We start from the raw sequence: 26656 nt of genomic DNA, 5'->3' as shown, positions 1-26656 counted from the left end.
AGGGCCGTTGCTAGGTGGATGGACTATTTTGTGGACTAAGGTAAGTTGATTGAGTGATAAAAGGTTGGGGAGCTCAAGCCAGTTTAGCTGAGAGAGAGAGCTGAGAAGTGGTGAGATCTGTGTGGATAGTTACTGGCATATTTGGCAATCTTATTGTAACATGATTCTAGGTTGTTGAGGTCTGTCTTATGCAGGTTTGTGAAAACAAGAGAACCATACAGGGGGCTGGATAGCAGGTGGGACCCCACAGTAGCTAACCTTGCGTTTAGTGTTAGGTATGATTTGGCTCCGTATAGGGTGCCCAGTTTGATGTGGACTTTATTGATTATCAGAATGATATCTTTATCAAATTTTAGGTTATCATCAATAGTAACACCTAAAAGTTTAGCCTGGCTAGTGGGTACTATTTCAGTTCCATTTGAGGAGATGATTGTGAGAGGGGGTTAGGAAGATCTGGCTGTTTTTTTTTTTTTTTTTGAAAACTATTATCTTAGTTTTGTTGGGGTTTAATATAAGTTGGTGATCTGAGAGGTATTTTTCAATGTCCTGAAAATAAGTTTGCATTTTTTTCTTGAAGTTTCTGGGTTGAGGAGGCAGAGCAGATAAGTGTAGCATCATCGGTGTAGTGTACTATGGAGGCTAGTTGGGTAGCAGAACTGAGGTTGTTTGTGAATATGGCAAAACAAAGAATGCCAGGTATAGAACCTTGTGGTACCCCCACAGAGATGGGAAGTAGAGGGGAAATAGAGTTTTCCCATCTTGCAGCTTGTTGACAGTTGGAAAGATAGCTATGGAACCAAGTTAGGGATGAAGAATTGAAGGCTTAGGAAGTGAGTTTATTGAGTAGTAGTTGATGGCATACAGTGTCAAAAGCTTTGGCTATATCAAGAAAGATGGATGAAACAAGCTGGCCTTCATCCATGAGATGATGAATGGTGTTAGTGAAAGTTAGTAGTGCAGTGCTGGTACTAGGTTTAGGTCTCAAGTCATGTTGAGAATTGGAAAGTAGATTATTACTAAGGAAATAGTTAATGATCTGGTTCTGGATCCATTTTTTAAGATTTTTTCAATGGGGGAAAGGATGGCTGTGGACCGAAAATTTGTTAGTTTTTTTGAGGATCCGCCTTTGTGAAGGGGTATGGTGCCATAGAAGTGGGACATATATTTTTGTTTTAGAGCAATTAATCAATATTGATATGGGGTAGGCAATGTAAAGGGTGGCAAGTTTTATGAATTCATTTGAAAGTTTATCTGCAGCAATACAGCAGGGTTTAAGTTTTGTTAGAAGAGTTTTTATGTAATTAGTTTATATGGGTTTAAAATGAAGTGATTGGGATTTTCTGGGGCTGGAGTGGGGACTGTAAGTGATTGGGTTGGTTGGTTGTCCAGCAGGGAGGTGACAGTGTTTATGAAGTGGGAGTTGAATTTTGTTGCAATAGGGTCTGAGTTGTTTGAGGTGACTGGGGGGTGGGGTTGGGGTATGACCGGGGCTGAGGAGATAGTTGATGGATTGCCAGAATTTGGGGGGTTTATTTTGGTGTTTCTGTTAACAGGATTGGAATATGTTTGTTTGCCTTTTTGATTTGTTTCTTAGTTGCTGATAAGTTAAGAGGTCAACGTTGTCGTTGGATGTATGATAAGCTGACCAGGCTCCATCTCTGTGCTTCAGTTGTAGTTTGGTGTCATTGGTTAGCAAAGGAAGGGGTTTAGCTTTTGTGTGCACTTTCCTAGAGGGAGCAATGTAGGTTATATACTATTTTAAGGAAAGTGTCATTGAAGTACTGAACCGCTAAGTCTAAATGCAAGTGATTAAGTGGTGTCCAGTCACATTGATGGAGTAGCTGGTTAAAAGTAGTGGGGGAGAAGTTTTTCTTGCTAATGATGTATTTATAAGAGATGTTGCCTTGGGTGAGCATGCATTTCTTGTATAGGAAGGTTGGAGAATGGTCGCTGAGAAAGGCTGGTAGGCAACCAGCTTAGTAATTTAGGTTAGATTTGTTAGTTAAGATCCACTCTAACGTTGACTGCTTCTTGAAGTGTTTGTCTGTGTGAGACAGACAGGTTATGGTTTGGGTGATGTTGAAGAAATTTAGAAAGTTGGAGGGGCTGTTGGATGAGCAGGTGTGCCAATCCAGGTTAACGTCACCAAGCACAATAGTTTCTTGGCTGAATTTGTTAGATGCCCAGGAAAGCAAGGTTGCTATGATGGGAAGGTTATTGCCAGGATGGAGAGAGGTGGCTATGATAATTATTGCTTTGTTAGTGTTGATTTCTAGGCATGTGGTTAGTATTTCAGAGTTGGGTAGGCCAGGAGGGGAACAGTTTAGTTGTAAAACATTTAGGATATCTTTAAACATAACAGCGACACCACCACCTCTTTTGTTTAATCTGTCCTGTCTAGTGATGTTATAGCTAGTTGGGACAATTACACTGTCATTGATGTGGGTCTTTAACCGGGTTTCTGTTATAATATATCTGGTGAGTAAGTAGCTAGGGCAGCATGGAATTCACGTTTTTTCTTATGATGCTACGGAGATTGAAATTTGTTAGGAGCAGGTCAGTGTTAGAGGTTTTTGGAAGGGGCGGTAGAGATGTGAGTGTCTGATAGACTGAGTAGAGTTAGTTGAAGTGGGACATGGAGAAGATTGTAGGCACTGAGAGTTGTTGTCATTAATGGGACCTGGAAGCAACCAAAGTTTGCTTCTTACTTTTATGGAATTTGGCAGCTGAGGAAATAGGATGTTTAGTGCGTAAGTGTTTGACAGTTGATAGGAGAGTGGTTGTGTGATTATAAAGTTGTGGGTTAATGTAACTATAAGAGTGTGATTTTGAGTATAGAGTGGATAGTTGTAGTGTTGATGAGTGGTAGTGACTGATTTGGTATGAGTGGAGGGAAGTGGAGATGGGGGTGAGCTAAAGAAAGAGGAGTAGAGGAGTACTGCTAATTAAGGTGTAGTAGAACCGCATGGTATGTAGGCTGGTGGTGGAGGATTGTAGTGGGGGAGAGGTGCGGGGTGGAGTGACTAGGCAGGGTTTGTGAGGATATTGGGAAGTTGGGTATGGATTGGTTGAGTGGAGTATGGATTGTGGTTTGGCTAGGTCTAAATGTAATGAAAATGGGGGTGGGTGGAAATGGGGTCACCTACCTGTACTGCAGGTACATGATACTTCTAAACCATATAATATGTCATCTATCCATATGCAGGTAGAGGACACATCTAAACCACATAATGTACATACTTGTACTGCAGGTACATGACACATCTGAACCACATAATGTCTTATCTATCTGTACTCCAGGTAAATGACACATTATCTAACCACATAAAGTGTCATCTACGTGTACTGCAGATAGATGACACATCTGTACTGCGGTAGGTGGCACATTTAAACCACATAATCTGTCATCTACCTGTACTACAGATATAGGACACATCTAAGCCACATAATGTGTAATTTACCTGTACTGCAGGTACATGACACATGTAAACCACATAATGTGTCATCTACCTGTACTGCAGATAGATGACACACTATCTAAACCACATAAAGTGTCATCTACCTGTACTGCAGGTACATGACACTTCTAAACCATATAATATGTCATCTATCCATACTGCAGGTAGAGGACACATCTAAACCACATAATGTATTTACTTGTACTGCAGGTACATGACACATCTGAACCACATAATATCTTATCTATCTGTACACCAGGTAAATGACACATTATCTAACCACATAAAGTGTCATCTACCTGTACTGCAGATAGCTGACACATCTAAACCACTTAATGTGTTATCTACCTGTGCTGTAGGCAGGTGACACATCTAAACCATATAATGTGTCATTTATCTGTCCTGCAGGTATATGACACAACTAAACCACATAATGTGTCATCTGTCTGTACAGCAGATAGATGACGCATCTAAATTACAGTGGATATAAAAAGTGTACACACCCCTGTTAAAATGCCAGTTTTTTGCGATATAAACAAATGAGACCACAATAAATCATTTCAAAACTGTTCCTACCTTTAATGTGATCTATAACCTGTACAATTCAATTGAAAAACAAACAAATCTGTTAGGGGAAAAAATATAAAAAATAAAATAAATGTACAATATGCTGGTTGCATAGGTGTGCACACCCTTAAACTAATACTTTGTTGAAGCACTTTTTGATTTAATTACAGCATTCAGTCTTATTGGGTGGGAGTCTATCAGCATGGCACATCTTGACTTGGCAATATTTGCCCACTCTTCCTTGCAAAAGTGCTCCAAATCTGTCAGATTGCAAGGGCATTTCTTGCACACAGCCCTCTTCAGGTCACCCCACTGATTTTCTATTTGATTTAGGTCTGGGCTCTGGCTGGGCCATTCCAAAACTTTAATTTTCTTCTGGTGAAGCCATTCTTTTGTTGATTTGTATGCATGCTTGGGGTCATTGTCATGTTGAAAGGTGAAATTCCTCTTCATCTTCAGGTTTCTAGCAGACACCTGAAGGTTTTGGGCCAAAAGTGACTGGTATTTGGAACTGTTCATAATTCCCTCCACCTTGACTAAAGCCTCAGTTCCAGCTGAAGAAAAGCAACCCGAAAGAATGATACTGCAACCATCATGCCTCACTGTGGTGATGGTGTTCTTTTGGTGATGTGATGTATTGTTTTTGCGCCAAACGTACCTTTTTGAATTGTGGCACACTTATGCAACCAGCATATTCTATGTTTTTTTTATTTTTTATATTTTTTTCCCTAACAGATTTTTTTTTTTATTTTTCAATTGAATTGTACAGGTCATAGGTCACATTAAAGGTGGGAAAAGTTTTAAAATGATTTATTGTGGTCTCATTTTTTTATATCACAAAAACATGGCATTTTAACAGGGATGTGTAAACTTTTTATATCCACTGTATATGCATCATCTATCTGTACTGCAGGTAGAAGACACATCTAAACCACATAATGTGTCATCTACCTGTACTGGAGATAGATGACACACTATCTAAACCACATAAAGTGTCTCCTACCCGTACTAAAGGTAGACAACACATATACACCATATAATGTGTCATTTGTCTGTACTGCAGGTAGATGACACATCCAAACCATATAATATGTCCTCTATCCATACTGCAGGTAGAGGACACATCTAAACCACATCATGTATCTACTTGTACTGCAGGTATATGACACATCTGAATCACATAATGTGTTATCTATCTGTACTGCAGGTAGGTGACACATCTAAATTATTTAATGTGTTATGTACCTGTACTGCAGTTAGATGACACATCTATACCATATAATATGTCATCTATCAGTACTGCAGGTAGATGACACATCTAAACACATAATGTGACATCTACCTGTACTGAAGATAGATGACACACTATCTAAACCACATAAAGTGTCACATACCTGTAATAAAGGTAGATGACACATCTACACCATATAATGTCTCATCTATCTGTACTGCAGATAGAGGACACATCTAAACCACATAAAGTGTCATCTATATGTACTGCAGAGAGATGGCACATCTAAACCATGTAATGTGTCATCTATCTGTACTGCAGGTACATGACACATCTAAACCGCATAATGTGTCATCTATCTGTACTGCAGGTAGATGGCACATCTAAACCACAAACCACATAATGTGTCGTCTACCTGTACTGCAGGTAGATGACACTTATAAACCACATAAAGTGTCATCTATCTGTACTGTAGGTAGATGGCACATCTTAACTATGTGTCAGCTATCTGTACTGCAGGTACATGACACATCTAAACCACATATGTTATCTACCTGTACTGCAGGTAGGTGACACATCTAAACCACTTAATGTGTTATCTACCTGTACTGCAGGTACATGACATATCAAACCACATAATGTGTCATCTAGCTGTACTGCATGTAGATTATGCATTATCTAACTCACATACCTGTACTGCAGGTAGATGATACACCATCTAAACATAGCCTGCAGGTAGATGATACATCATCTGAACATGGCCTCAAACTGAATGCCAAGAAATGCATCATTATCCCCTTTGGCGAAAATGGCATCCCCACTAATTATCACATTAATAACAACATACTAAGCATGCAATCAGTTGTGAGGGACTTTGGCACCCAGGTTGACAGCAACCTCACTTTTGACCACCACGTTGCCTCAGTTGTACGGAAGGCTTTCTAGACGGCCCACCTCATAAGTAAGGGTATGTCATCCAGGAACAAGGAGGTCAAAACATCCCTGTACTCCTCCCTTATCAGACCCATTATCGAGTACAATGCTCTCTTCAGCATGTACCTCACCTAGCACATGCAGCAGCCGGACAGATCACAGAGGTTCCTGACAAGGAAAATCCAGGGACTCAAACAACTACCCTATACAGATAGGTTAAAAGCACAGGCTAAAGCCTTGTTCCCCTACTCATTCTCATACAGACTGATCAGAGGTGACCATTATCTGGCATAGAAGGCCATCTCAGACCCAGCCTTGATTGAGTTGCTGCATATCTGTAAGTCAAACTCCACTCGCGCAACCCACATGCAAGGCCTCAACCTGGTCTGTGACATTAGTAGAACTTGTTGGCAGGATAGATCTGTGTCCCAAAGACTCCCCCTTCTGGGGAATAGACTCCCTCTCCATGTCAGGCAGACTACCTCTCTAGCCCTCTTTAAGAGGAACCTGGACTACTGGATGGGAAACTGAACATACACCCCTTGGATCACACCTGTGTCCCTGCTGGACAGGGGAAACAGGTGCTGACTTTGTGGGAACATTGGCAAAATTCTTGGCTAGGCTTACAAGGGCCTCCAGGCCAATAGCCTAGTATCATCCTATGAACCTATAAACCACATAAACAACACATAACCAAATTTCTGCTAAGAAGCAAGGAAGTGTTTTTAGAAATACCTGTCAGAACAACCTGATTTGACCTATATTGAGCCATTCCTGGTAAAATGTTAACTTAAAACCTTACAATATCGAAAACATCATAGAGAAAATCTATGCAAAAAGAAGCACAAATTATCTTTAAGATGGAGGGTGATAAAGGTGATTTTAGTGAAAGTCAAAGTCATCACCTTTATTGTCATACAGATCAACACAGAGGAAAAAGTGTGTATCACTGCACAAAATTTTGATACTCAGGCTCATACCATATGAATGACAGTTTACAGAAGGAAGATAGATTAAATTAATAAAAAAATAAATAGTAAAAATAAAAATCAAAATAAGATACTAAAAATAAAGAAAGTAAAAAATTGAAAGCTTTTTTACAGCAGAAACAAAACAAAACAAAAGGAACATACTTAGTAGAAATATAAGGATATATAAAACAGTACTATAAATAACTAAAACATGCACACACGTAAAACCCACCACTAATATATGCCATAGGCTTACAGTTTGCAGTTTTCATAGTGCAGTTAAAGACCTGTAAAGTGAGCTATGTCGACAGTTATGTAAATAACAATGACATATTGCACATAAATAATGTTTTACCCATTTAGTGGGTTAGGCTATGGGTTTGTGTCCGGATTGTAAAATAATTTTCTATAATCAATGGAAAAAGGGACCACTACTTATATTCCTGAGATAAAGTCAAAAAGACTTTATTAATTTATTGATTAATTTATTCCCTCTACAGAATAAAACCTTTCCTTACCCCTGTAGACAGAACTATGATTGCCCACACCCATTTGATCTCCACCCTCCTCTATGCCTCCCCCATCTACACTAATCTATCCGAAAGCAACATTAACAAACTGGTAACCTCCTATAACAACATTGCCAGATTTGCCATTGGCTCCCTATTTAGAACCCATCATTGTCTAAATCTCAAACAGCTTGGATGGCTGGAACTGCAAAACCAGCTTAAATTTCAGCAACTTTCTATCACCCATGAAATACTGTATCATCCCAGTAATACTCCAATCCTCTGTAGCCTTGTCACCCCCTACAAAAATCTTACAACCCTTCGCTCAGCAGATAAACTACTAGTAACCATCCATAAGTCCTACAACAAAGCAGGTGACTCTCTTTTTTTCTAACACTGTGGGAAAAACCTAGAACAGGCTTCCCAGCAATCTATCATCACTTCCCTCAATACCACTTTTCAAAAAGCAACTAAAAACATTCCTTAAAACACAATGGCTATGCCCTTGTATTAACCCAGACTAACACTCTCCATTCTCTACACTTCCTCACCTCTCTCTTTTGTCACATCTCCCTAAACCTTACTCCCATCCCTCTTATAGCAGGATTGATAAGCTTCCTTAATTTCCTGACTCTAGCCTTGTCTTTCTTAAATCTACCTCTGAGTCCTAACTGTAGAACAATCATACTACTGTGAGCACAAGTTTCCTCTATGTATATATTAGACACTTTTTTCACTCTGAGTGTATAATGATCAAGAAAACCTTACAATGAGTTTGAACTTTTAGCCTTCATCATAATGAATCTCAGACTCTCTGCTCTGTAAATATGTATCTAATAGTAGTGTACTTTTTTCTAACTTGTAGTCATTTTTTTATGCTAATTATCCATGTATTTTGTATTAGCTTAATGGAGCTTTTCTCCCCAGGCCTCTGCTGAAAATGGACATGTATCCACTTGGAGTAGCCCGGTCAACAAATGTAAAATAAAATAAATAAATAAATAATATTTTCAGATAAAAATATCAGAAATTACCAATATTTGAGTCCAGCAACACTTAATATGGTAAACAAAACCTTTATAGCTTTGATGGTGGTCATATTTCATCTGAAAGCTACATTCCACCCATTTCTGCTGAAAAATATTCAGATTCATTTTTCTTCTCTAAGATTCTACATTTGCTGCCAAATCTCCACAAATGCCCTCATAAATATGTTTTACTACCTGCAGGGTGCCAATGAGTAGAAGAAGCTGCTGTGATTCCTACATCACAAGAAGGGACGAGATACTACTGGAAACTTTCAACTTCTCATGCTGAACACAAGTATAAGAATATCCTCGAATCACTGATGGAAAATTACTTTACAAATGCCTCAGTAACTGTAGATCAATAAACTCAAGGTATTGTATATTCACAGCAAGAAGGCTATGCTTACCCAAACACATTATTCAAGTTTGAGTGAGGTAAGTGAGGTACCCATGGTGAGGTAGTGAGAAGAGGTGGGACTGTGAATTAGGCAAGACAACAAAATCACACCAAGAACTTTATTAGATAAAGCTTTCGGGTCTACACCCTTCATCAGTATAAATCAGTACAAAAAATCAGCATTTAAATAGGAGAACATAAAATCACATGCTTCAGCCCATCCCACATACTAATTAACAATCAAGCCTAAAAATATGTAGCTCATAAGAACAGATTTTTAGGGGCTGGGAATAAGAAGGGATTCTTAGGGGCTGGGAATGAGAAGGGATTCTTAAGGGTCAGGAATGAGGAAGGAGTCTTAGGGGTCAAGAATGAGTAAGGATTCTTAGGGGCTGGGAATGAGAAGGGATTCGTAAGGGTTGAGAATGAGAAGGGATTCTTAGGGGGTCAGGAATGAGAAGGGAGACTTAGGGGTCAGGAATGAGAAGGGATTCTTAGGGGTCAAGAATGAGAAGGGGGTCCTAGAGGTCAGCAATGAGAAGGGGGTCCTAGGGTCAGGAATGAGAAGAGATTCTTAAGGGTCAGGAATGAGGAAAGAGTTTTAGGGGTCAAGAATGAGAAAGGATTCTTATGGGCTGGGAATGAGAAGGGATTTGAAAGGGTTGGGAATGAGAAGGGAGTCTTAGGGGTTGAGAATGAGAAGAGATTCTTAGGGGTCAGGAATGAGAAGGGAGTCTTAGGGGTCAGTAATGAAAAGGGATTCTTAGGGGTCAGGAATGAGAAGGGGGTCCTAGGGGTCAGGAATGAAAAGGAGGTCCTAGGGGTCGGGAATGAGAAGGGATTCCTAGGGGATGGTAATGAGAATGGATTCTTAGAGGGTGTGGAATGAGAAGGGAGTCCTAGGGTTAGGGAGCAAGAAGGGTTTCTTAGGCTATGGAAGCAGGAGGGGGAGTTGGGTTTAGGGAACAAGAGGGCATTTTTATGGTTAGAGAGTGGAAAGGGAGTTTTAGGGTTAGAGGTAGGGTTCTGGTAGGGCTACAACTGAGAAGCACACATTTTATATAGAGAAGGATGTTGCAATTCATGCTGAGTCATCAAAGGCAGTTTCAGCTAACGTAAAAAACAAGGAAGTCACCGAAACCACCTTCAACAAACAATTCAACACTTGTGTTTTTGCAGGGGAGCAAGCTCCCCTGCACCCATCAAGCTTGGATATATCATCTCCAAGGTTGCACATCAGTGGAGTAAAAAGCAAACTCACTGTCTTCGAATGCAATTTTGGCAAACAGTACTCATTCTTTTTGCATTCACTGAAATTACATTCATTGATACAACATGGTCCCAGACAATGCACCATTATAATCATAGGTTCATAGGTTACCTCTCAACCTCTTAATCCAAAAAATCTGTACAAAGCTAGACAAAATGGGGGCACAAATAGGGACATATTTTAAATATTGCTCTTATAAACTTAGAAAGTTGCCAGAGTAACAGGATTTGTTTTAATATACATTTTCTGATGGATTTGAAGTCTGAAATTCAAATGTATGTCAGTATTTAGTGACTACAATCCTGAGATCATCCCAGTGATTTGCCAGGAAAATAGAGGAACAGGCCAAAAATATGAGCCAAAAATCTGGACATTCTGAGGAAATCTGTACAGTTGAGAGGTATTAGGTTCATAGGTGTGTACTAGACTAATGGCCCTGGAGCCTTTACAAGCCTAGCCCATAGGATTACACTGGCATTGTGCCACCCAACCTTAGTTCCCAGTGCCTCTGTCGAGTAGAGCCACTGGAGTGATTCCCCGGGATGAATTTTATATTTCCTATCCACTCATCAAGATTTTTCTTGAAGAGGGCCAGTGAGGCGTTCCACTTGACATGTCTGGGAAGTCTATTCCATAGCATGGGCAGTCTCTGGGTTATGAACCTGTCCCTCCAGCTTGTTCTGTTGATTGTGGTAATGAGGTTGAGGTCTCTGGAATGTGTAGTGCGGAGGGATTGGGATTTCTTTAGATGTAGCATTTCTAACAGAGCTAGGTCAGGCATGGCTTTGTAAGTCAAGCAGAGATCGCCTCTAAGTAGGCAATATGAGAAAGAGAATAGTTGGAGTTTTTTGAGTCTGCCCATATAGGACAAGTGTTTAAGGCCTAGGATCCTCTTTGTGAGGTACTTTTGTGGCCTCTCCAGTTGTTGCAGGTGTCTAGTGAGGTATATGCCAAATGGGGCATTGTACTCAATGATTGGCCTATTGAGGGAAGAGTAGAGGGAGATAATGGCCTCTTTCTTCCTGGATGCAAAAGCCTTAGTAATGAGATGTGCCACATAGAAGGACTTTCTGACCACAGTGGCAATGTGGTGGTCAAAAGAGAGGCTGCTGTCAACCTGTGTTCCCAGATCTTTTATGATGCTTTCTGTGTTCAGTGGACTACCATCGATGTGGTAATTCATGGGAACCGGGTTTTTCCCAAAGGGGATGATGACACATTTTTTGGCACTGAGCTTAAGGCCATGGTTCTGACACCAGTTGTTGGTCTCAGTGAGGCCTTTCTGTAGGATGTCAACATCACTTGGGGAGTTAATAATAGCTCCCAACTTGCAATCATCTGCAAATGTTGTCAGCCAGAGACTGTTTGTGTTGGCCTGGATTTCTGAGAAGTAGATACCAAACAGGAGAGGACCTAGGACTGGTCCCTGTGGGACTCCACTCATGACTGGTTGGCAGTCTGACTTGGAGTCTGCAACTTTCACAATGTGGGTTCTATTTTTGAGCCAGTTTGCAACCCACCTAGTGAAATGGGGGTTGATGCCTAGCTTAGTGAGTTTTCCTATGATTCCTGAATGGGTGATAAAGGTGAATGATATAATTAGAAAATTCAGTATTTAAATAATCAGATGATGAAGGCAATGCTGTGAAAAATAAAAAGAAATAAAAGATAAACCAAGAATATCCCTAGGTGCAAACAATAAAAATAAAAATAAATGCTATTCATGTTAAAGGTTTCTCCTCAAGACAAACATATACCAGTATTATGCAGCAGTTAATCAGATAAATCCATTTCTATATTACTTAACTGTTTTCTATCTGTAATGAGATTGTCATATTTCAAAATGAATCAAGACTATTTCTTTTTAAGGGAGTATTTACCTTTTTGAAGGAAAAAAATTTAGAAATTTAGTATAAAACAAAATGTAAGTTTTTTTGTCATTATCATAATGTTAATTAAAATGCTGAGCAAATGGGCTTGAAATAGCCCATTTTCAAACATCCCTCATATGCTACAAGATATGTAAATTGTCTTTATGGATAATCTCTCCCGAGCTACCAAATGCATATTGTAAAGATTAAGCTCTGATGTGCATTTTTTGAACATGAACGATATACTACTATAAATCTTGTAACTATGGTCTTGCACTTTCTTTGTGTGGATTCAGAATCCACTAGAATTTTTTGACTGCTTAACCCAAGCATTAGATCAGAAACAGGGCTGGTATGTGATTTAGTTTGACTTCAGCAAGGCATTTTGTATGGTTAATCAACACTCTGAACAGGTTTTGCGTGGTTGCCACCTTGGTAGCATAGGTGAAACAGTGGCTAAATAGTAGGACCACAATGCCAACAGTAAATGCCGCTTACCTAGATGAATGAATAGGTGCCAGTATGGGGCCAGAGTGGTTACTACAGCCATTTCTTTTCAGTATTTTTTCATCTGACATTCCACAAGGTTTACAAGACAATACTATGATATAAAATATTGCAGTTAAAACTCAACTGGAGTTAGAAAGACAGATGTAGACTTGATCGCTTCTTTCTGGATATCACAGATTTGCTTGTATCTTCCATTTTACTGCTTTTCTCATGCAGTGACTGATTCCTTACCTCCTTTCTTTAATGCAAGAAAAATAAAAAGATATATACAAAGGAATGATGAATGTCTGGCCTTTTTATGCGCAGGCATATTGAGTGAAGCTCTATATACCCATTAGCTGAAAATGTGCAGCTGTTGTGACTTTATGTACAACATTAAGCTACCCAGTAGCTTAGTTTCAGAAGAAAAGGTAAGCATTTCCTTGCAAATTCCATGGCAGCAACACAATTTAACCTAATGCTTAGATAGCACTTATGATAATATGTTTCCATTTGGTTGTTTTACATTCATGTTTTATATTTGTGTGGAAAGAAACAGTGGAAGTCAAAGCAGCTTCTCTGTTTTAATATACAAGCATCTATTTTTGTTCATGCCTTCCTTTTTATTTGAGGTACACAAATGTGTGATCAGCAAATATGTGCACAAATGTCTGATCAACAAATTTGTGTATATGAGTAAGTAGGTAATAAGCATCCATCTACTTATTAAAACAGTTTTGAATCTCATTAGCATACTGTTAATTTTTGTGTTATTAAAATTCTAATCATATATTTATACATACATATATATATATATATATATATATATATATATATATATATATTAGTCAGTTAAGTAAATAAGTTCTCAGCGAAGTATGTAAAATTACAGCTTATTCACAGACAATCCTGTCCCTGGTGATGCCACAATGATAACTGGCTAGACATGCTCCTTACAGATGCTGCAAGAAAAACTCTTGCCACCAACTTCTTACTGCCAACTCTATTATACACCATTCCTATCCTAACAAACATAAACAATACTGAAAGAAAGAAACTTGCCCCCTGCTACAATAAAATAGCTAAATTTGCCACCAGTCTCCCCTCATAGGACCCACCACTGTCTTAGCTTAAAGCAATTAAACCGGCTTGAACTGTATAACTGTTTTAACATATTCACAACTAACTACAGCACACAAACTCATTCATCATCCAGAAAAATGCCCTGCACTACAAAATGTATTAGTACCCTACTGTCCAGCAAGGGACTTCCGTTCTAGTGACAAGTTCTTATTACTTACAAATAAGTAAAATAATATTGTAGGAAACCTGCTCTACTCCCAGTGCATTGCTAAACTCTGGAATAGTATCCCCATGCAAATAAAACTCTGACAAACTCAGTAGCTGTAAACCACTGCTTAAACAACATCTTAACCAATCCTGATCCTGTACAGGCTCATCTCAGGGTTAAAACGTTTTCGCTGTACAATACCATCCAAATACTCTCTTTAAACAGAATATTCTCAACCTCTTACTGAAATGACATTTTTTTTTTGTTTTACAAAACTGCTGCCTGTACAATCCACTAAGTTGCATGTGTGTTTTCTCTTTAGTAACATCCACCTCTGTAAAATCTTAGAATGTATATGTACTGTATAAATGTAACTACTCTGTGTTTGACTGGAACTTAGTGTAATTCAATGTAAGCAAATGGAGCTTTTCTCCCTGGGCCTCTGCTGAAAATGTATAATACCCAGTCAGACTTTTGCAGTAAACAAAGACAAATAAATAAATACTCATAAGCTGGTCAGGGTTATGCAGCTGAAAGGCAGCTATTGTTACAAGGAACAAAAGAGAAAACTGCTCTGCATGTATACAAGAACACAACCCTGAATATGGCCCAGGTGACCAGGGTTTGGTTAGTGACCTGGGCGACTGGTATATCCTGTGGGAGAAGGGAATATGGTGGCAAAGGTGAGTCATGCATAAATTCTAGTCTACTAGGCCAGGACTTCAAACACGTACAGGGATGATAATGAAGAATGCAGAGGAAGGGTTGCCATAGGGGCCATTATGAACACATTCTTTTAGGGCATACCTCATTTCCTGCCCATACTTTTAGTACAATGTTACCATATCTGGAAGGGTAGGGCCTGTGAAGAAGCCCTGGCATGTAGGCAAGTATATGTGTTGGCTGATAGTTTCACTGTACATTTCACTTTACCTTCCCGACCAACCCAAAGCGCAGGTCAGATCAACACCATGGTATGGTCCCAGTGGACACTAATGTGCATAACAGCAACACCAAACAACTGATGTTAGTTGGACACGTGCCAGAAAAAAGACAGAACACATCTGTTGCTGCACTGACCACTAGTAAATGAAAGTGGTTCATCAGTTACCCATACATGAAGAGAAGGAGCAGATGCAGGCAGCAGCGGAAGCACCACTGATATCCATCCATCCATCCTCAACCCCTTTTTTCCCATTTTGAACATGGGGTTGGGGTGTCACTTCAACACAATAGTAGAAGCTCTAACTGACTTAAAACTGTTTGTGAGAAATTTGAACTTAAAGCTAATTTGTAAAGATTCAGTTTCAACAGAAGCACATGTTTGTAAAAAGTCTAGTACTTTTGTGCCTAATAGTCATCCAGTTATAACTGCTTTCTGCAACATCTGAGAGAAACAGTTGAGGGAATTATATTCTTTTTAATTCAGATGCTTCAAAATTTTACAATTTGACTCCTCAGGAATATGGTGCTTTATGTAATTTACAAACCAACAATGAGATGATTATTAAATGAGCAGATAAAGGGGGAGCAGATGTAATTATGAACAGGAAAGATTATCTTTTATGCAGCAGTTTTTACAGGATTATAAAACTTTTAAGAAAATTAATAATTTTGATGTTTTTAAGTTTGTGCAATAGGTCAATATGGCTATTTATGAGCTTCAAATTAATAATGATATTTCAATTGGTTTATTTAATTATTTCAGTACACCCCATCCCATTACTCCAATACTCTATGACTTACCGAAAGTCCACAAGGACTTGTGTCTCCCTCCTGTGTGATCGATAGCATACAGTCGAAGTTGGATCACTGAATCTATTTCTTTGTATTTACAGCCTATTTTGAGTAAATATCTAACTAATGTTAGAAGCTACATTCGGGACACAAGTTACTTTTTAAGTAAATTATATGAATGGTATAATAGCAAGCAGCCAGAGCACTTTATTTTTGTAACTTTGGACATTAAATCACTTTTTACTGTGATTCCTAATACTCGCGGAATTGAAGCCTTGAGAATTTTTTTATGTGAATAGTGGTTTAAATGGCAAGGACAGTGAAACAATATGTGAGCTAATGCAGTTGGTATTAGTTAATATTTTTTATTTGATGGCAATTTATACTACCAGACTTTGGGGGTGGCAATGGGCACCCCTGTAGCAAATACCTTTGCAAATATTGCACTAAGTCAGTGGGATGAGTGATTCATATGCAATAGTCCTACTGCGTTTAAACTTATGTTTCCTTTTTCGATCGATTTGTGGATGACATCTTTCTCATATGGGAAGATAGTGAAGCTGAATTGTTTGAATTTCCTACATTTTTTTTTTAAACAAGTCATCTAGTTTTTTAAGGTTTTTCTTAAGCTCTTCCTTGAGTGAGATATGTTTTTTGGATGTCAGGCTAACGAAAATTGGTAATATCATTGATAATAGCATATATAAAAAAGAGGCAGTGCTAATATATATATTTGCATAGAAAAAGTATACATGTGACTCATGTTTTTAGATGTGTGGTGAAGAGTCAACATCTGATGATCAGTGGGCTTAATACTGACCCAGTTAGTTGTAACACATAGATAAATGATATGTTACAGGATTTTCTATAGATGGGTTATGATTGTGAGTTTTTAGATAGGCTTAAAGCTGAGATTATGAATGACAGAAATAAATTAGCTAAACCATATTTTATGGGTAACAATTTTATACCTTCCTCTAATTAAAAGAAAAGTTTTTTAAGGTATACCACCAATTTTAATAGGAGAACCAATGTTGTTAAAATTTTATTTTATTTTATTTTATTTTATTTTACATTTGTTAACCAGGGGTGTCTGACTGAGCTGAAAAGACCCTTTTTCAGCAGAGGCCCAGGGAGAAAAGCTCCACAAAGAAAAATTACAGACACATTTAGTTATTTAGACATGATCAGTATGCACACAAATTACAAGAGACATGTTTTTACAGTAGTATGCAGCACATAAACAGTTACAGTGGAGAGAACAAACAAAAAAAATATTAGTTTAAAAAATAAAGGTAATTAATTAATAGATTTGTGGTGTACAGCTGAAATTTGGAACATAGGTAGAATACATACATAGTACACAGGTACAGTACATACATTGTAGATTAGCCAGTGTTTGTGAGTAAGATTGAAAACTATTATCAAGTGCTCTAGATTTAGTATGTATATGTTATTCGCTTTCACTAGCCTGGGGAGCAATCATGGCACTGCCAACTTTGCTTGAGATATTGCCTGATGAGGTATTTAAAGGAGGCTTTGGATGATGTGTTTTGAATGCTAGTGGAGACAGAGTTCCATTTTTTAGCCAGTGAACTACTATATAGTGCATCTCCAAAGCTATTGTAGCTGTTGGTGACTTCTAGCAGTAGTTTGCTTGATGATCTAAGAGGCCTTTTGGCTGAGTGATGTTGTACTAGGTTTTTGAGGGCAGGACACTTATTGGGGAGGTAATAGATAGAATGACAGAGGCAGAGCTGATTGTAGGTTAGGACGTTGGGCAGTTCAAGCCAGTGGAGCTGTCTCAAAGCAGTACAGTGATGAGTTCTATATGAGCAATTTGCAGCAAAATGGGCAATTCTGTTATAGCAGGCTTCCATTTTGCTTAGTTCAGTTTTGTTGAGATTAGTCAGAATGGGAGATGCATAGAGTAGGATAGATAGAAGTTGGGAGCGAGCAATGGCTGATCTTGTGTTGTTGGTATGAAATGGTTTGATACGGTAGAGTGACCCCAGTTTGGCATGTACCTTTTTAATAGTTAAGCTGATATGACTATCAAATTTTAGGTGGGAGTGTATGGTTATTCCCAATAGCTTAGCCTGTGCCACTGGAGCAACTGGGGTAGCATTTGTGGAGTAGATAGTGAATTGAATGTTAGTGTTTTTGTTAGAACTGGTTATAATCATAAGCTGAGTTTTATTTGAATTAAGGATAAGTTGGGCTTTGGTAAGGTAGTTTTCAACATCAGAGAATGCTAGATGAGTTGTTTGCAGGAGGGTGGGAATGTTTTGTGCAGCACAGATTAAGGTAGTGTCATCTGCATACTGAATTATAGATGCATGCTGTGTGGAGGTATGGAGGTCATTTGTGAAGCTGTGAATAGTAGTGGTCCTAAGATAGAACCCTAATAATTATGTCTGATAACTGGACCATATTAGAGGTGTTACTAGAAATTAGGGATATTGTTGGTATTAAACCTGGGTTCTCCTATAGGAATTGTTCAAATCTTAAACAACAACTGTGTTATAAGGATCTTAGTATGAGTAACAACAGGAGCTTTCAACTAAAAATGGTACATTTCCATGACATAATTGCTGTTGCTCCAAATATATATAATCTAGTATGGATTTTGTCTACCCTATAACCAAACATTCTTTTAAGTTTGAAAAGTTCACCACATGTGTTACCTCAAATATTGTTTATCTTGGCACACGTAGGAAATGTGAGAAATTCTATGTGTGCAAAAGTAATAGAAAACTAAAAGATAGAATTATTGAACATTATTCGGATATATGTAGGAGTGTTTGTAGCAATACCCTAGCAAAACATGTGATGGAATGTGGTCCAGATCATAATTTTATGTTTAGAGCCATAGAAGAAGTATGTAAGAGTTTACAGGGAAGTGATGTAGAAAATCTACTAGAAGTGAAAGAATATGACTAGATTGTTCATTTGCAAGCAAATGCAGAACCGGTCTGCATGCTGCAGTGAGCCTAAAACCTGTTTTAAGCCTCAAACAATATATATATATATATATATATATATATATATATATATATATATATATATATATATATATATATATATATATATACACATTTGAGAAATATTAATGTAAAAACTTTATTGATTGTAATTATTTAATTAGTTCTTATTTAACTGTTCATTGGGTGGCTGTGTCATGATTTTTTAATTATGGTATTTAATGAAATTGATTTTATAGTTCCTTAGTTCACACTAATGAATGTTTTTTTCCCAAAAGATTTGTGATTAATAAAATTGGTTGGCTTGCATTTCTTCAGTCCGTTTTTTGTTCTATTGTCACTTCAACAGTCACAATCATCTTGAGCCATGGTTTGCACCGCTGGGTGGCTAGCCTTGCCACAGTAATTTATCCATACCCCTCACTCGCACATGCACTCACACCTACAGCCAGTTTAGAGTGTCCAATCCACCTACTGCATGTCTTTGAAATGTGGAAAGAAACTGGAGCACCTGGAGGAAACCCACATGACTGCAGGGAGGACATGCAGACTCCGCACAAAAGGCACCCCAGCCAAGAATTGAACCAGAGAACCTCTTGCTGTGAGGTGACAATGCTAACCGCTGCACCACCATGGCCACATACCTTATTATTATTATTATTACATTATTAGACCTCACTAAGTCTATGAGCTTTTTACAATACAATTTCAGTGTACTATTCAAAAAACTAATACTGAATTAAACATCTCAAACCTCCCTGATTATTGACTCATATTTTGGCTCTGTCCCTTGTAAAATTGTTGATTTCCTTGTAAATCACTGAGGACTAGAGTCAATCAATAATACCAGGCATTAGAGAGTCACACTTCTTAATGTTCTGAAAAATGCATATTAATACAAAACCCATTGTTCAATTAACTTTTTAAGTGAATTAGAGTAATATTTAAAAATATCCTTACTTTTTGATCTTTGTCCTTTGATTATTTTTGATTTTGCCCAGAATTCTTTTGGAAAGAATTTGAGAAGTAACCGAATACATGCAAAAAAATAAATAGAAAACGTGAGCTTAATAAAAATAAACATTTTCCTGAAGCCAAATTTTTTGCTTTTCCCCAGTTATGTATGTAACTTAATAAAACAGCGTTGAATCTCATTTATATTGTAAGAATATATATTTAGGGTCATGTGAGGGGGTACAGTACAGCCTTCTATATGAGGGTCCAGGGCCCCCTACAAAAACTATATATTTTAATTTGGTGAATTCCATTCATGTTTTTGTTTGTTTTGATGTATACAAGAAGTATTATTTTGGGATTTTGAGTTACAGTTATTTCAGTGCCAATCTTATGAAGATTTTCAGGACTTTCATTTCAGTCATATAACCTTGTTGTTGCATTCAGCACTGCCAAAATATTTATTAAGTTTAAAAAATGGTGCAGGACAACATTTGTATTGTTGTTTTTAACTTTTTTAACTATATGGAATAAACTGCTGTCAGGAGTGACAGGAATGTAGTATGAAGTACAGGTCAGTGTGAAAATGGAAACTTTTTGCTGCAACAGAAAAGATGACAGAATATTTTTGAGCAAAGTCACAAATATTCACTCTTTAAACTTAATGTACAAGGGTAATATCCATGTACTGCAACAGCCTATATGAATTCTCTGTTAACAGAGCTTCTGTCTTCTTTGGCAGGTAATTCTGACTGAGTTTCCTTGCTGTCACTAGAACAGATTTAGTGGTCAAACATCATCATGGGGGAAATGGAGCAACTCCGCCAAGAAGCGGAAGGACTGAAAAAACAAATTACAGTAAGTGTAGTAATTTATGTTAAACAAAAAATGGCGAAAGTAAAACCATTTAGTGAATATAAAGTATTAAATGCCGAGACGCAATAAACAGTGCTGAATTTTACAAATTACACTTACGGCTATAAAAAGTAGTGAATGTAGCAGCTATATACTATGGTGAGTTTTGACTAATTAAGGTAAGGAAAACAAACTGCCATTAGTACAAACTGTTTAATGACTACAATAGACAATATATTCAGCAAACCATGGTACATTAAATAAAACTGCTTAAATGTAACTTGTGAGCAAAAAATTGTAAAAGATGGTAAATGCTACAGATCAGGTGAGTAGAATGACTATAGTGCTGTAGTAAGCAAGGAAAAGTGACAAATGCAATACATTGTAAGTACAACATATTGTGTTGAGTAGACAACACTGATGATTCTTATAGCAGTGATGCATACTACAAGGTGTACTCAGCACAACACAAATTCTGCTGAATGTAATAAAAAGTATGGGAAAGATAATAGGTGCATAGATTCATGGGTAAGTAATAGGTTAGCTGCCCCTGCAGGTCATTTCAAGCCAAACCAGTTTCCCTTTTTGTGCTTAAAACAACCTATTCCATTTAGTTATAGATTAGCCTAACCCATCCCATGGTCGATAATTATATATTACCCCTACTGAGAATACTTTGAGGGGACCCATGCATGGGATAAAGCATTTAGGAGCTGCCTCTGACCATTAGTAGTACACGGGACAGTCCTGGGGTAAATTTTCAATTTCCCATTCGTAGATCCAAGTTGCGCTAGAATATGGACAGGGATGAACTTTGTTTTATGTGGATGGGGAGTCTGTCCCAAAGCAGCAGTATTCTCTGTAAGATACACCTGTTCCTCCAAACCATCCTGCTGATGTTGCAGAAGAGGTATAGATCCCTAGACAGAGTATTTCTGATGCTGTTTGACTTACCGATGTGCAGAGGATGCCTTGTATGACAGGCACAGGTCACCTCTTAGCAGTCTGTAGGATACCAAGTATAGTGGCAGGGCGTTGACTCAGTCCATGTAGGACATGTTGTTTAGGCTTTGTATCCTTTTAGTAAGGTACCTCTGAGAGTGTTCCTGTTGTTGCATGTTTCTGGACAGACAGATATTGTATTCAATGACTGGCTTAATGAGCATTATAAATGATGAATCCCTGATTGCACAATTAACAATAAAAGCAGCAGTCAACATCACATTAAGCTGTATAAGTCACAGCACAAGTATCAATGTGATCCAGAAAATGTAGTGCGAAATAAACACACACTGATAAAAATAAAATAAAATGCACTATACCGAGGGCATAATAGATTAAAGCCCACCTTTATTAATACACACGATAAATATTAAGCGCTTTCATCCCTATATCCTGAGACTTCATCAGAATACACAAATACCCATTAGCAAACAGCTTAAACACAATAGGTCCATCCATAAACCAATCATTTACAAATACCCATTAGCAAACAGCTTAAACACAATAGGTCCAGCCATAAACCAATCATTTCCCTCCAACCATTTTACATCCACCCATATATAAAACTATAGATGGAGAAAACAAAACTAGACAAGGGAAACAAGAGTTGTAAACATATTAAACAATTGGCATTGAATACACTTGTAAATGTTAAAAAATAAACATAATAAAAAATATATACTTTTATTACAATCTATTGGCTTTTCATACAATACAGGTGAAATAGAAATGGCATCATTTAAACCTGGGGGGATCATAGCAGCCAGTCTTAATTGCCACTGGGTTTCCCTCTTCCTTAAAATATATTTCCAGTCCCCCCCCCCCGCTGATTAATTTTGATGCCCTCCAGAATTCCAAATGTAAACTTGGTGAAGCCGCCACATACCAAGGAATGCTTATATAAAGCGCTGTTTTGTTTATCATTTTTGATGTGATACAAATGTTCATATATCCTGTTTCTCAAAGCACGCTCAGTTTTACCCACATAAAAACAACTACATTTCTCAGAATGGCCCAGGTATGCCACCTTACTAGTGACACAGTTCCCCTTCTGAAAAATAATTCTGTTCCTCATTCTATTCCCAAAAATTATATCCACCTCCTTAGTAACATATGTACACTGATTACAACGATTTACTATCATTTTTGCAAACAACATGCCATCGGCAGATATGCTGCCGAAAATCAGAATGTTGTTCGCAAAATGAAAAGTGTATTTGACTATATGTACGAGATTGCGATACAGTGGGGATTAGAAATTCATCCATATCCCCACTGTAGTGCGATCTCAGAGTTGGAATAAATTAGTAGCAGGGGGTGTGGGGGCTGATTGGGGTGCATGTGATATGTCGTATAGGAGTTTGATTTACATCAGCTCCTATACGGCTATCACGTCACATTTTTGGCAACAATGTCGACTCAAATGTGTCGATCATTTTGGGCGACATTGTGTACACTTGAAATGTTTCATTTCAGTTTAACCTTTTGTTATTTCGAACGGCAAATGTTTTGCCATTCAAAATAACAATAGTAAACCGATTATAACTCCTACAGGGCCTGGTGCCCATCCTAAAATCTGAAGTTGTGCTAGCTTTAACCTCCAAAAGTCTTTTAAATTTGCACCAGTTTTATTGATAAAGGATGGCCCATTACCCAATATTTTGTACATTTCTGAATTAAGCTTAAAAATATTCCAATTCTTTATAAACACATTTTTTATTTCTCTGGAAAGATGGTTGTATTGTAAAACACAAGCCCTCTCAAACTTTGTAGGAGTCTGTAATTTCCTGTTATTATCATTTCTTAATGCAGTGCCCAACAGGGTTTATACTGTTCCCCCCATTTACAATAAACTTCCTCAAGAATCTGGTCAAACAATGTTTTAGGGTATCCTCTCCCACAAAACATCTCTTCTGCTTTATCTAGTTCACCTCTAACATCCTCATGGAGACAGGTCAACCAGGCAACCCGAAAAGCTTGCCCCTTAATTATACTCTTTTTTTGGGCTATTACATGGTTACTAGAGAAATATAAGTAGGAGTTACAGAAGGTCTTTTTGCGATATATCTTAGATCTAAAACCATTACAAGAGTGGAAAATGGCCGTGTCTAAATAGTTAATGCTCAACTTGTAGTTGTCATAATTAAAAGTGAATTCAAGAAACTGGGTAGTTTTATTCAAATAGTGCACAAAATCCTAGATCTCTTCTCCCACACCTTTCCATAAAATAAATATGTCCTCCAAAAATCTTGTGTAAAGTTGTACATTCTTCCAATAAGGGCAATTAAACAAATATCTATTCCCCCAACCGAGAAGTACAATATTAACATATACAGGGGCCATACTGCCCCCATAGCAACACCCTTCACCTGTTGGAAAAACAAGAGTGAATACATCTGTTAGTATGTTCTAGGGAACTTACTAATTTATCCTGCTTTTTAATGACAGTGTTTACTGCAGGAGTACACTTGGAAAGATGAAACAATTCTTGTTTACCACAATGTTTGCCCTATGAGGTAGGGGCAACGTTTCACATATGAGTGGGCTTCTTCTTACGCATGTAAAAATGACTTTTTCTCATTTTTGTCCTGTTTTTTATGGTAGTGGTTTTGTCTATTTGTTTTATTTGTTTAGATATTTTTCTTTTTGTGCAGTAGGACATAGTTTCCTGCATTATAATTTCATCAAAGATCCCTGTGTTTTGAAAAGTGCCCACAAGCAGTGCCATTCTCTGGCCATTCCACCCACATTGTGTGGCTTAAACCTCAAATTCAGTAAAGGGTACTGCACTTGTCACTATTTGTTTGCAAAACACAAACTGCACTGAGTGTCTAAAGCTACATCAGATGCAAATAGAATGAGAACAGCAGATGTTAGTAGGCACACCAAACTCAAAACTAAGACATGAACTGCCAGCACTAGAACTGCTTAGCTTCCTTTCAAAAGTATGAACTTGAATTAATCAAATGTAGGTAAACATTGCTAAAGGTGCATATACCCATGTTTTTAAATGCATTCAGCTGGTGTACTAATTATTTTAATGTGTCATTAAAAGCAATCTATCCATCCACAACCCCTTTTTCCAACTTTTACACATACAGTCGGGGTGTCACTTCAACAATGACAATCATCTAGAGCCAAGGTTTATACTGCCAGGTGGTTAGACCTGCCACCGTTGTTCTTCCATAAAAGTTATGTTTTAATTTTATTCATCTTGTATTCTCATGTTTGACAAAATATTCATGTGGCAGTATGTTTAGCAGTATGTCTTAGATATACTGAATTCACTGGTGCAGACACTTTTCTTTCCTTGGTCATGGGTTTGAATCCCAAAAGCAACATTCAATATCTGTTCAGTACTTTTTTGTGCAGAGCACTCTGCTTCTGAGGAAAATGTGTCCACCTCTGAAAATGCAAACACACACACACACACACACACACACGCACACACACACACACACACACACACACACACACTCACATACTTCATAGTGATTTGCTAGTCATGCAGTCCATGAGACCATTAAGGAGCCTAGCCCTGATACCCAGTTGCCCAAAAGCACTGCCTAGTTAAGTGACCTAGTCAAGGTCACACAGTAAGAAAAGGAAGGATGAGGGAATCATACCCTGTGTGTCACAGGAAATAGCTTGTTTACAGCTCATAGGCTTAATAACTGCCACGGGGTATCATCCCTTTTACCTAAGTCACATAAATCTGAGCTGCTTCCCTTAAATTATTCTATTTATTTATTTTACATTTGTTTACCAGGAAAGTCCGATTGAGATAAGACCCATTTTCAGCACAGGCCTGGAGAGAAAAGTTCCACATACAGACATTATACAAAACTTCTACAAGAAATTCTACAAAGAATATACAAAATATACAGTATACCATAAATTGCATTCTGTTATTACAGCTGGCATTTGTATTATACAAGCATCTGATATAATTCCTTATTGGAGTGTAGACATTGTAGTTTCTCAAAGTAACCTGATGAAGGGTTTGTAGGGGGAAATTGGATAGAAAAATATGAGGTTATAGTTTATCTAGATGTCAGAGAGAGCACAGATTATGAGGTGGTCAGGGAAGAAGGAAAAGTTTGACCAGAAGCTATTAAAACTAGTTATCCTGAAATAGAACAGGAGCAAAGCCAGGTGCCATTAAGACCATTTTTAAGAATCTTTTTGAATTGGTTGGTATTTGTGTTGGTTCTGATGCTGTGAGGGAGTGAATTCCACCTTATTGCTACATGATGAGAAAATAGAGAGTCCCTTGCCGTATTAGCGGATTTGGACACGTGTAGTAGTGATTTATTTGTTGACCAAAGACTTTGACTTGTGGTTTGGGGCTGGAGAATATTTAGAAGGGCAGGGTTTTTCTCAGGTTGATATACTAGTTTGTGTGCTAGGGTTAATTAGCTATAGGATAGAAGTTGTGAGAGTTCTAACCAAGAGAGTTTCTTTAAGGAGTGACAGTGGTGGGTATGATGTGGGCAGTCAGTTGCAAATTTAGCTATTTTATTGTAGCATGTTTCAAGTTTAATTAAATCTTTCTTTTTAAGGTTGGTGAGAATTGGGGAAGCATACAGAAGTGTTGATAGAAGATAGGTTCTAGAAATGGCAACCATAGAGGTGTTAGCCAGATAATTTTTATTTCTGTAAATATTTTTAAAATTATTCCAATATAAGAAAAGTGAATATTAAAACTACTAAACACTTGAAACCTGGCTTCTTTCCTGTGAATGAAGGCAAATGTCTGGACATGCATTTGGATGTATTGACTTTCTGAGTCTGCAGTTTGCCAAATATGACAAAATGTCAAATGTCAGGATACTGTTCAAAAGTAGCCTGAAGTTGCTATAGTATCAGAGTCAGTTAAGCAATTTCAGGAGTAGTATGGAGACAGACCAGACTAACCCCAGTGTGTCTGTTCAAAATTATTTTTTGTTACTGTCAACCAGCTTCCCTGTCCCAGCAGCTCTCATCAGACCACAGTATATCACCACTGTGATAGTAAGGGGCATCACAGTACATCACCACTGTGATAGTAAGGGGCATCACCATATATTACCACTGTGATAGTAAAAGACACCACAGTAAGTCACCACT

General features: G+C 37.8%; 1 protein-coding gene across 1 annotated transcript in view; it reads left to right on the top strand.

Moving 5' to 3' along the window:
- The window catches only part of GNB3 (G protein subunit beta 3), a 549058-nt gene that overhangs the window by 151461 nt on the left and 370941 nt on the right, over positions 1 to 26656 (top strand). Inside the window, exon 2 of the mRNA XM_044079608.1 lies at positions 20433 to 20548. Coding sequence (XP_043935543.1) covers positions 20492 to 20548 — 57 coding nt within the window. The 5' untranslated portion in view covers positions 20433 to 20491. The remainder of the gene's footprint in view (positions 1 to 20432; positions 20549 to 26656) is intronic.

This window comes from Protopterus annectens, chromosome 8.part0 (assembly GCF_019279795.1).
Source record: "Protopterus annectens isolate FY-2018-M chromosome 8.part0, PAN1.0, whole genome shotgun sequence".
NCBI classification, from domain to species: Eukaryota; Metazoa; Chordata; order Ceratodontiformes; family Protopteridae; genus Protopterus; species Protopterus annectens.
Note: the sequence above shows the minus strand (reverse complement) of the source record. Positions and strands in the feature narration are given on the sequence as shown.